Below are 12,514 nucleotides of genomic sequence, written 5' to 3'. Positions count from 1 at the left end.
TTTTCTTCAGTCAGGTGCATACTGCCACATAGGAGGGCATAGGTCACATGTGGGAAAAGTAAGACTGTGTCCATCCTGAGTGCTTGTGGTTTGACTGAAGGAAATAACTATGCTGTACAAATGGCCTCCTTTGGTGACCTTCCATACACGGGGAGCCCAGCTCTATATTTAGACAGGATCTAGATGAGCCTCAGGATCCCATAAAAAGGTACCAGACTACCTACCCCAGAGAGTCTTTAGCAACGCAAAACAATTACACACACTATTGGGATAGCACAGGATGAGCGTATGCAGGTCCAGCATATTTATATTTTCAGCCTCACGTCCAAATATTCCAAAGCTTCCAGCTTTGAAAGGCATGGACAGCATCCTTACCTGTGATCATGGCGCTGAGCAGCAGCACACAGAACTGATTTCTGTCTCTTTGTGCCTTGGTACTCATTGCTCTAACTTTCTGCCTCCCACCTCTGCACTGTCTCCAGCCTCCAACCGCCATTCTATTCTATAATACTAGCTAGAATATTAGCTAGAATTAGTTTGCATGCAGGAGCGAGAGGACAGTTTTAGATCCTGCATAAAGATGAGAGCATGTGGTTCTATTCTTCTCTGTTTGGTTTCTGTTACTTAGTATGACCCCCAGTTCCATTCACGATCTTTGCAAATGACAGGATTCTGTCATTGTCCTTGTTCCTGCTTCGTTGTTTGGATTTCTTTGAGATAGAGTCATGCCCTGTAGCCTAGGTTCCACCCTTAGTGTCTGCCTCCCAACTGCTGGAATTACAAGTCTGCACTGCCACTCCCAACCAATGGAGTCGTCTCTGATGGGCCCTTAGGTCGTTTCCATCTTATGTCTGTTTTGAGTAGTGCTGCAGCGGACATAACCGTGCAAAAGATGCTTCTCTACAGATCTCATCTGTTTGGATAAATACTGGTGGGATTGCTAGGGCATGTGTTATTGCTCTTCTAATTGTTTGAGGAAACCGTGTTCTATTTCCCAAAGTGACTATCTAGACTTTCCAACTTACTTTCTGACTTACGTAACTAGCTAACTTCCTTCCTTCCTTCCTTCCTTCCTTCCTTCCTTCCTTCCTTCCTTCCTTCCTTTGAGAGAGAGAGAGAGAGAGAGAGAGAGAGAGAGAGAGAGAGAGAGAGAGAGAGAGAATGTGAATTGTGGAGTTCATTCTCTTTCAACTTCATGTGGTTGTCAGACTTTACAGCAAACGTCTTACTTGCTGAACCATCTCATTAGTCCCTATAATGGCCATCTTAATCTAACCAATATCGTGGGTTCCCTTTTGTACACATTTTCGTTCTCACTTCCTTTCTTCTGTCTTCAAATGAGAGCCAAAATGACTGAAATATTGACATATACCCCAGTTAACCATGGCCAAAATATAAATAGTAAGTTCTGCACTTGTCAAATTTTCAGCTTTTAAAGTCTGTAAGAATTCTTGAAGGACTATTTATTCTTTCCAGTCCATAAACTTGATTTACAGAGAGCCCGTTAGATCCTGTGCACTAACGCAGTGGTTTAGATCCTTGATCAGGATGCAGCCCACGCCTCTCTCCTTCAGTTTAATGAATTTTCATTTTCATCTTATGCCAGCACTTATTGAGTAATGTTCTAAGGGAAAACACTTTAAAATCCCTGTGCCAGCTCCCTTCTCTCTGGTGCCGCAAGTCTTATGTGATGTCTGGGCCTGGCCATATCTTAGGCCTCTAGGATTGTCATCAGAGTGTATGACACTACAAAAGAGGTATCCTTGCGGAGACGTGAATTAGGCATGATTGTATTGGAAAGAGGAGTGAACTGTTCAATGTTGAGTCTAGATGGTCACACAAGTGCAGAATCAAATAATTAACCCTTAACATGTAGGATTCCGTGTCTCTGAAGCTAAATTTAATTAAGGGATGTTTAGTACAATGTAGTATTTATGCAGTGTCCTCTTTCGAAGACTCATGGGATAGCTTTACATTTCTGTGCTGGAATTAGGGAGGTCTGTCCAGTGCAGTTGCTTTCATTTTTCAGATGGACTTTTGTGGAGCCTGGGGGGACCTTTACACTATGTCTCAGTGGACATGATTTTGTAAGCCCTTCTTGTTGTTGTTGTTGTTGTTGTTGTCGTTGTTGTTGTTTATGGGATGGTGTTCATCACAACAAGATAAAAACTGAAAAAAACACAAAAGTACCAGAATAAACAATGTTCTGCCTGTAGCGTCTCAGGAAAGTATCTCATGAATTTGGACAAAGGAATAGTGTCTGTATCTGTAAGCCTGAGAACTTAAAGAATGTGTGCTGGGGTTTGTGCCTAAGAGATTCCTGTGTATTATGTAACATTTTCTGTTCATATTTCCATCCTGGTGGTTATTGTTTTTTGGAAATGTTACTTGGTTTTTTGAATGAATTTTAACTATGTAGATGATTTGCTAATATGGGCTAGATTAGTTTTCATGTTGAATTTCTGTCCCATATATGATTAAGTTTCCTTGAACTATATATGCTTTTGTCAGTGGTTCTTCTGGTCATATCTAGTCAAAATAATGTAATTTGAAATTTCTGGTCTCATCTTCATGATAGTTTGTAAGATGAAAAACTTGTTATTTTCCCTAAACCAATGAGGGGGAGGCCATTTTGGAATTTAGGCTACTTCTGTTTTAGATAGAATTTTACTAAGTACATAACCACACTCAGGCTTTTCTGTGATCCTTTATCCTGCTGTTTTCAGGCACCAGGACCAAGTGCTTAGCATATGTCACTGCCCTTCCAAACACTGACACAGATTCAGTCACTTACTCTGCACAGAACTTTGTGACACACAGGAATTGTTACCATTTTGCCTCAGTGATGAAACCGAACTGCAGAGCATATATGAAGTTTCTTAAAAGTCAACCAGCCAGAAAATGTTAGAGTCAAATCTATTTCTAGTTCAGTCCTCCTGAACCACGTGTCATCTGTCATGTAAACACATGTACCCTGCTGCCATTTATATGTTGAGGAATGTGTTTAGCATTAAGTGAATATTGTGTGAGTCAACCAAAGAGCTTAAGAGAAAATACTTAAAAATTGTTCATGTCTGACCCGACATAAAAGTTGTGATCCATGGGATGAAGTGTCTACTATTAAAGGTTGACTCTATCAGTAATTGTGGAAAGAGCTGTGAAGACGTGCATGACGTTATGCCTACTTGATCAAGTTAAATTCTGTTTATGGGGAGAAAATAGTGTGGGTCTTCTTTGGTCTCATATACATGTAAAATGCAAATGTAGACTTAGGTAACATTTGTGAAGTTCTGCATTTATAGTAATCTAATTTACACATGAACTATATGACCCAAAATTTAAATGAACACCATTAGAACAGTTTTACCAGATGGTATTGGCTGAAGCTGGCTATCTCATGTATGCTGTTCTTCTGAAGTCAACAGAAGGCACATCACGATGTTGCCGTTATATGTTCTGTCTGTCAAGACGACTCTGAACCTTTGATCAGAAAGTAACTGAGACACCACTCGTCTAGGTGTTCTTCACTTAGGAAATACTTAAATATTCTATGGCTCTGTGTTACGAGAAGGTATTATGTATATATGTATATGTATGTATATATTTACATACACTTTGGCTCATCACCGACATTAACTATTGTCTTAGTCAGGGTTTCTCTTCCTGTACAAACATCATGACCCAGATGCAAGTTGGGGAGGAAAGGGTTTATTTAGCTTACACATTCACTTTGCTGTTCATTACCAAAGGTAGTCAGGACTGGAACTCACACAGGTCAGGAAGCAGAGGCCATGGAGGGATGTTTCTTACTGGCTTCCTTCCCCTGGCTTGCTCAGCTTGCTTTCTTAAAGAACCCAAGACCACCAGCCCAGGGATGGCACCACCCACAATGGGTTGGGTCCTCCCACCTTGATCACTAATTAAGAAAATGCCTTACAGCTAGATATCAAGGAGGCATTTCCTCAAGGGAGGGTCCTTTTTCTGTGATAACTCCAGCTTATGTCTTGACACACAAAACCAGCCAGCACAATTGACTTTTTGTCAACTTGACACACAAACACATCACTATTAAGCCTCAACCTTTACTTTCTTATTCATCCCCAAGATCTAAGTAACTTAAAAGTCCCATAATCTTTACAAATTCTTACATATTAAAATTTCAATCCCTTTAAAATAGCAATCTCTTTTAAAATTCAGTCTTTTTTCAATTCAAAGTCTCTTAAACTGTGGGCTCCACTAAAATACTTTCTTCCTTCAAGGGGGAAAAATATCAGGGCACAGTCACAATCAAAAGCAAAATCAGACTCTAATGGTCCAATGTCTGGGATTCCCTCCACCATCTTCTAGGCTCCTCCAAAGGCTTGGGTTACTTCTCTTGCTCTGCCCTTTGTAGCACAGACCTTGTCTTCTAGGCTCCAGCTACCTGTTTTCCACTGCTGCTGCTGTTCTTGGTGGTCATCTCATGGTACTGGCATCTCTAAAACACTGCTGTCTTCTGCTGTAACTAGGCTTCACCAATAGCCTCTCACAGGCTCTCTTCATGGTTCCAAGCCTCAACTCCTTTGCATGACCCCTTCAGTCCTGGGCCATCAATTGCAACTGAGGCTGCACTTTCAATGGCCTTCCAAGGCCTCTCAGGGTGCCGAGACTCAACTTCTCTTCATCACCCCTTCATGCCTTCAAAACCAGTACCACCTTGGGTGACTTATATATTACCAAGTCCAGCCTCAGCAGGGGGTAGAATCTTGGCTATCTCTGGAACACAGCCTCTTTGTGCTCTCTGAAAACACTTCCCAGAAGATTTCACCTCCATGGTGCTGGTCTCTTCTTAATCACCACTAATTTCTTAGCTCTAGCTGACCAGCATCAGCAGTCCCAGTAATGAATGCAAAGTTTTCACTTCAGTAATTCTGGTATCTTGTTATTCACAGCTGATTCTTCAGCCCCAGCTAACCAAAGCCACAGAAACTCCACAATCAAAATAGCATCAGCCCTGATAAGAGTCTTTAATCTTCCTTCTGAAATTTCACAAGCCAGGCCTCCATCTTCTGCACTGTTCTCACCATTATCTTCCAAGCTCCTGTAGAACATCCCACAGAGCTCTTAACAACCCAATGGTCTTCTGGCCTAAAGTTCCAAAGTCCTCTCTCAGTCTTCCACAAAATATGGTCAGGTTTTGGAGGAATACTCCACTAGCCTGGCACCAATTTGTCTTAGTCAGGTTTCTATTCCTGCACAGACACCATGACCAAGACACAAGTTGGGGAGGAAAGGGTTTATCCAGATTACACTTCCACATTTTTGTTCATCAGGAAAGGAAGTCAGGACTGGAACTCAAGCAGATCAGGAAGCAGGAGCTGCTGCAGAGGCCATGGAGGGATGTTACTTACTGGCTTGCTTCCCCTGGCTTGCTCAGCTTGCTCTCTTATAGAACCCAAGACCACCAGCCCAGGGATGGCACCACCCACAAGGGGCTGGGCCCTCCCACCCTTGATTGCTAATTGAGAAAATGTCTTACAGCTGGGTCTCATGGAGGCATTTCCTCAAAGGAGGGTCCTTTCTCTGTGATAACTACAGTTCGTGTCAAGTTGACACACAGAACCAGTCAGTACAACTGTCTTAGGAGAAGTAGCTGTTTCATTTTACATCCAAGGACAACTAGGACTCGTAGCATATTTAAGAGCTACCAATGTTAGCTGGCAAAGCCACACTTTGGAATAACAATGTAACATGGAAGGGAGAGGTGTTTTGACCATTTAACCTGTTAAGTTCTTGGTTCTGATTGGCTTATCCAGCATGCACTTGGTGGCCCGCTTAGGTGGTAGGCCACACGAACAGGAACTTTCTTTAGCATAGGAAGAAAAGAAGCTAAGTCTAATTGGTACAAAAAGTGGTTCTGTTGAGTTTTCTTTTTATTAGTAACAAGGAGAAAAAATGATGATACACTCATCTCCCTGAAATATTGAGTACAATCAACAACAAAAACAACAAATAAAACAAAACGAAAAAACCCCCACCAGTCTCCAGACATTAAATAAAAACAGAATAAAGATGGCCTGCTCTTCAGCTCTGAGGCCAATGTCCTGTGCAGTCAGCATCCCAGAGTCACTTAACACAATTTATCCTTTTGTTTTCTTTCACCATTTCTGCTCCCCTAAGGGAGCCTCCATGACTCTTCTGAACACATCCCAGATAACAGGAGAAAGGCTACTCTATCGGGGTAAGACATGGTGAACTGGACTAGCTGAGACCTGCAGGATGTTGAGGAATTTTGGTAATTGTCTTCTTCACACCTTCTCCACTGAACAGTTGCCTTATTCGAATGCATGGAATAATAACTATTTTCTGGAATTAAGAGGAAAATTTTCACGAACAAGACTGTTTGAATCCCTGGCATAGTCTAGCTCATAAACAAATGCTGGCATCAGTTTTTCTCTCCTAGAAGCAGTTTATAGAAATAACAAAAGAACATGACAACCAGGCCTGAAGGGATTTTTGAAAGAAAATAAAAATGTCGAATGCATAATGCACATAATATATAATCGTGAAACTTCACATGTGCGGAGATCTGTCACTAAGGGATCCTCCTGCCCTGTGACCGGGAAGATGGGATGCATAGCCTCAGCCTCAGGTCCTTTAGAGATTCATGCTGTCAGAGTCCATACGATTCTTTTCCATGAAGCACCAAGGAAGCAGATGGTGTGGAAAATTCTGAAGCTAGGAATTACCAAATTCCAACTTTATGTTATAACTGAAGTATTTTAGGGATATACAATTTTTAAAAGAATATACAGAGGTGAATGCGCAATGTTTGAGGACTATAGTTTTTACACTTATGGCTACATACAGTTCTACAATCTGGTTTTCTTTTCCATGAAGCAAGTCATAGCTGGAACAATGAAGTGGAAATTGGCTTCACTTCAAATAATTCACATAAAAGTTATGAATCCTGGAGGATGCTCTCCGGATTCTCTTTAAACCATTTGTTTCACCAATTCTCCAGCAATTTGAGGAATTAAATTACAGCAGTATTTTCTTTTAATTTATTAATAAGTAGGTTTCTTAATCACGTCTATGATATAAGTCATCATAAAAATGTCACGGTAATTTCTTACGTTCTGGCTTCCTTCACATCAAAATTCTTTCACAACTCAAACTTAGCCTTTTACTTATGACTATGTTCTATATTGCCTTGATAATGCATTCTCAAGGCAGTAGACACCTAACTATTGGTGGGCACCTTACTGATGGGCATGGTGGCACACACCTTGTACTAAATCCCAGTACTAAAAAGGCGGAGGTCTTCTGAACCCTGGGGGTTCAAGGCCATACTAGCAAGTTCCAGGCCGGGGCTACCTAGAGATGCCCCTGTTTCAAAGCAAAACAACAAAAACTCCCCACCCTCCCCTCCCACCACCAAACCAATTGGCCAACCAACCGTCCAATCAATGAGACCCACAAAACCGGAAGTACTGGTTTAGGTGGGCTTAGGACTTGTGCTAACAGTTGTGCCTTTGTGTTGACAGAATCATGCAGACATTTGTTTCTCAGCAGTGGAAACAGAGCAAAGAAAAGTCCAATTGCCCGCACGGTAAGAAGCTGTCGGAGAAGAAGGTGAAGTCTCCTCTACATTTGTTTTCTACCCTGCGCAGGTTGGTAACTTCATCCTTGTGTCAGTGCTGAGCCCCCATAGAGTCTGCCTTCACCTAGTTAAAAAGTTTTCGTTCTTGTTAGCTGTCTCCCTATTTTCTTTATGAATTGCAAGAAAAGGTTGAGCTACTGGTGTCCCACCTAAAACACAGATGGGTATCTGTTTGTTTGTTTGAGTTGACATTGGAAAATGTACTAAAATTAGATTTTTGTTTGAAAATAGAGATTTCTCCAAAAGTTCGTTCTTTCTGGGGTTCTGGGACAGGTCAGAGGGAGAAGCCAGACTCCAGTCTTCTTGTGCTTATCAGCAAAGACGTGGTTTAGTTCCTGTGACCCATTCTGCACCGAGAGCAGGGAGGCGGTTGATCGGGTGGCAACATTAGTCTGGTGGTTGAGCTGGGGCCCTAAGTTTAGGTCCAGTGTTTGCTCTGTGTTAATTGTTGCTAATTTCCAAGGTCGCCCAGCTATCCTCCCCCTGGTTGCGGCAAAAGCAAATCCAAACTGAAACCCGAACAAGACGGCATCTCCAAAACACATAAGCTGCTGCGGAGGACTTGCTCCAGTACCGTCAAAGCTGACGACATGTGTGCCAAGTCGCACAGGACTTTTGGGCGCTCGCTGTCCAGCGATCCCAGGGCCGAGCAGGCGATGTCCACCATTAAATCGCACAAACTTTTGGGCCGGCCCTGTTCCGCAGCCAGCAAGCAGGAGGACTGCCTCACACTAAAGTCCCATAAGTTATTGACTCGATCTTGTTCTGGAGACCCACGATGTGAGCACAACACCAACTTGAAGCCCCACAAACTGCTAAGCAGGTCTTACTCCAGTAATCTCAGAATGGAAGAGTTATATGGGCTGAAAAACCACAAATTGCTCAGCAAGTCTTACTCCAGTGCCCCCAAGTCATCGAAAACAGAGCATTTCAAGGAACCCAACGCAGAGGGCAGGAGGCTCTCGCTTACCTCAGGGCTTATCGGTATTTTAACACCATCATCGTCTTCTTCCCAGCCTCCTGTGCGTAAACACTTTCGTCTTGCCTTCTTAAATGTAGCAAAGGGGCAAGAGATTTGTTCGCATTTTTTTTTTTTAAATAAGACCTGGGAGAGGAAAGAAGCAAGACAATGTTTTGTTTTTAAATTTGTTGTGTCTTTCCTTTGGAAATAGTAGTTTTGTGTACCCAGTTTTTAGAGCTGGCCCAGAACAGTTAGTGTGGGTTCTGAAAAAAAAAGTAATTACTGATTTACATTTCAATTCATAATCCTATCACTGAATACCTGTAAAAATCGAAGGAATTCAATTAGATTTTCAAAGCTGTTAATCTTTATTAAGTAGGCCATTTAGTCTTTATGAGTGGTAGAGCACACTTGTCTCATAATTAAAAATAATATTCTAGTTATATATTAGAAAATTTTGTCTGTGAACATTGTGATCAGTGATAGAGTCCAATAGTCTCACATGCGGTTTTTCTTGGTGTCCATTCTGTGCTAACACAGTTTTGGGGGCAGTACGGGGTCAGTAGATGACCGTATGATTGGTATTGACTGTGAATCAGCCTTACACAAAATTGGCCTCTCCAGTGATTAACATTACAGCCAACTTCTAACAGACTTAAATCATACATATAGTTATAAAATAATGGTTGAAAGTTTTGGTTGCTGTTTTAAATACGCATACATTGTACCAGTTTAATGATTCATAGGGATACACCCAGCCTTATATAAGTTGTCAATATATAAGAAACTGCTTTTAGGAAGTCATTTTTACAAAGATTTTCCCCTACCACTGAATCTCAGCTACTACTGTAAAGTTACACCTGCTTTAGGAAACCTTGGCAATATTTGTAATTTTATATGACTATTTTAAAAATCCATTTAAAGGTATGCTTTAATGACGTGGAGAGAGTTTTGTCAATCCAGTACATAAGGAATGTTTTCCATGATAGTTTCACCATGAAAGATAATTTCAGATAGTTTGTAAAAGAAAATGCATGTATTTTTCCGTGTTCTTGGTTAGCCCAGTAAGAGATTGAGTACTGCGACCTTTGGTAGCAACCGTATAATTTTCCTTGAAGGAATCATAGCAGGTGGTAAGATTTGAATATTCTAATGAGGGCGTGGACATTTTTTTTATTAGTAATAGAATAAACTAACTTTCTTTTCATGTAATAATGACAGCTACTAAAAGTTGAGAAGTTAAGAATATAATTTTGTTTAGGGAAAGTTGCAAATTGTGCAACTATGACAGGATTAGTAAAGAAATTAAACATTTCGATATTATAATATCTGACAATACCAATGTGGTCTTCTGCATTCATTTCTGAAGAAGGTAAGAGCTGCAATTGCTGTATTTTCCCCAATGAAAAATTACTTTTGTTTTAAACTTTGCTTTTTATAGACAAATGGTGCAAAATGCATTCCAATCCGAGACCGCGGCTTCCTGGTGCAGGTATGAGTTAAGACCATGTACTGTTGGGAGCACCTAGTCCCCGCTGGGATCGCACATCACTTGAGAACAGCACTGCTTATATCCTTGTGTTGTTTTGTCAGACCATTGAGTTTGCTGAGCAGCGGATCCCTGTACTGAATGAATACTGTGTGGTGTGTGATGAACCGCACGTGTTTCAAAATGGCCCCATGCTTAGGGTAAGTTCCCGTTGACTGCACTTCCACATTAACGTAATACGAGCAGTAGCATTCCAATATAAAAGTAAGTAAACAAATACATGCATTTAGAATAAGTACTCCCTAGGGCAAATTATTTAGTGTATACCAAGTGCTATCATTTGCATGGAAAGGAGTTAATATGACTTCCAGAGGCGTTTGTGTAAGCAATTTCCTCCTAAGACTGTGTTTGCTGTGTCTGTCATCTTTTTATCTCTTTCCATTTATTTCTATATTGGCAATAAGTCTCATAAGCTATCTATTTATATGCGTACTTAACACATGACTTCTGGGGACAGCCCTTTATAAGGCGAGGCAACTAGGGTACTTTAGTGTGTTTGTTCAAAACCACACATTTAAGACAGTATAGAAAGAGGCTCCGTGCAAGTTCCACTCAAGTATACAGTAGAGTTGGGAGAGTCAGAAGATGGCTCAAACTGCCCATTCAGGGACAGTGTTGTCAGGCCACCCGAGATGTGTGGAAATCAACAGGTGTGCGTGCTTTGGAGACTGAGTTGTTCAAATTAAAAAAGTGGTAATTTTTTTTTTTTTTTTTTTAATAACTTTATAAGTTTTAATTGATAAAAGTTGGAAAAAAAACTCAGTTTTTAAATTGAAGTTATATAACCTTTTGGAGTGGTTTCAATGAGTACTGTCCCATGTAGGCTCTTGTGTCTGCATACTTGATCTCCAGTTGGTGACGCTGTTTGGGAAGGTTAAGGGGAGGGAGGCCTAGCTGGAAGGACCTCATCATTAGGGGAGGGCTTTGTGGATTTGTGCCTTTGCCATCTCCACTGCTTTCTCTGCTTCCTGTGTTGGGTGGAGATGTGATCTCTCGTCCTCTTACTTTAACCGTGCTGCTCTGGCTTGCCTGCTCTCCTAGTCCTCAGGAACCATAAGCCAGAACAGGGGCTTTCTTCTCTAAGTAGCTTTTCGGCATGGTACCTCCTCACAGCAACAGGAAAATAACTTATACAGTCCTCAGGTCACTGAAGCACATAGCTAAGTGTTTCTAATATCATGATTATAATCACTGTCACTAATTCCAGAACATTTCTACTACTTAAAGAACTCCACAGCAGTAACAGTCCTTGCCCTCTTTCCCCAGGCCCCCCATCCCGGTGCCAGCAGCCACTAATTTACTCCATTTTTCTATGGATGCCTACAAGTTTCATTCTTGTAACATGGATCAGTACTCTGTTCCCTTTTTATCATTCAGTGTTCTGTTTGGTGGAAAGGCAAACCACATAGGCTTATTCATTCATCAGTTGATACAATCTCCAGGACCTAGTAATTCTCTCTCTCTCCCCTCCCCCCTCCCCTTCTCCTCTTCTCCCCCTCTCCCCCCTCCCCCTCCCCTCTCTCCCTCTCTGAGGAATGGCTGAATGGTTTGCATACTGAATATACCCTTCTCACCATCAGTATGATGACAGTTCCACTTTCTCCACCTCTACATTCCTTCTTTATTCTTTTCTTCAAAAAAAAATTGTGTGAGTTCATGTGTGAGTGAGTGTACATATATGTGAATCTAGCGCTCTAGTTTTGGTAACATCATAATGCACAACTGTTTTCGGAATGCTCTCTTGCGTTTATTGTCCACTTATATATCTTTATAGAAATGTCTGTTCAAAGCTTTTTCTTGTTTTCATATTGTATTATTTTAATTTTTATTATGGAATGGTAAATATTTATTCTGAATATTATATCTTTATTACTAGATCCTTAGCATATAAATAAATCATAAAGACTTTATTTTGTATATTTTCTTTCCATTTTCTTGATGTTTTCATTTACACTTTGATGGAGTCCAATATTTTTCATTTCTTGCATTTTTTTTTTTTTTTTTACATCTTTTTTTTTGTTTTTTGTTTTTTTGTTTTTTCCAGAGCTGAGGACCGAACCCAGGGCCTTGTGCTTGCTAGGCAAGCGCTCTACCACTGAGCTAAATCCCCAACCCCCATTTCTTGCATTTTTAATGTGATTCTAAAGAACTGAAATCTAAGCAGTGCAAATTAACTTTGTTCTCCATTTACAAGTTTGAGTTGGGAATTTATTTGGACTCCCTTGTTTGCTCTATCAGTTCTGTGGCCTTCTTGTCCACTTTTGCAAATGAAAGCAGTTGTAATTTATAAACGTTTGCATTAACCTGCACATCAGTTTGGGAACTCTTGTCATCAGCTAGAAACTCAATATTTGTCTTCCCA

General features: G+C 40.8%; 1 protein-coding gene across 1 annotated transcript in view; it reads left to right on the top strand.

Annotated features, from left to right (window-relative positions):
- Parp8 (poly(ADP-ribose) polymerase family member 8) overlaps nucleotides 1-12,514 on the top strand; it is a 165,762-nt gene that overhangs the window by 115,847 nt on the left and 37,401 nt on the right. The window contains 4 exon segments of the mRNA XM_032898861.1: nucleotides 7,527-7,652; nucleotides 8,106-8,664; nucleotides 10,045-10,095; nucleotides 10,197-10,292. Of these exon segments, the coding sequence (XP_032754752.1) occupies nucleotides 7,527-7,652; nucleotides 8,106-8,664; nucleotides 10,045-10,095; nucleotides 10,197-10,292 (832 nt within the window).

The sequence above is a fragment of the Rattus rattus genome, chromosome 3 (genome assembly GCF_011064425.1).
Source record: "Rattus rattus isolate New Zealand chromosome 3, Rrattus_CSIRO_v1, whole genome shotgun sequence".
Classification (NCBI taxonomy): Eukaryota; Metazoa; Chordata; class Mammalia; order Rodentia; family Muridae; genus Rattus; species Rattus rattus.
Note: the sequence above shows the minus strand (reverse complement) of the source record. Positions and strands in the feature narration are given on the sequence as shown.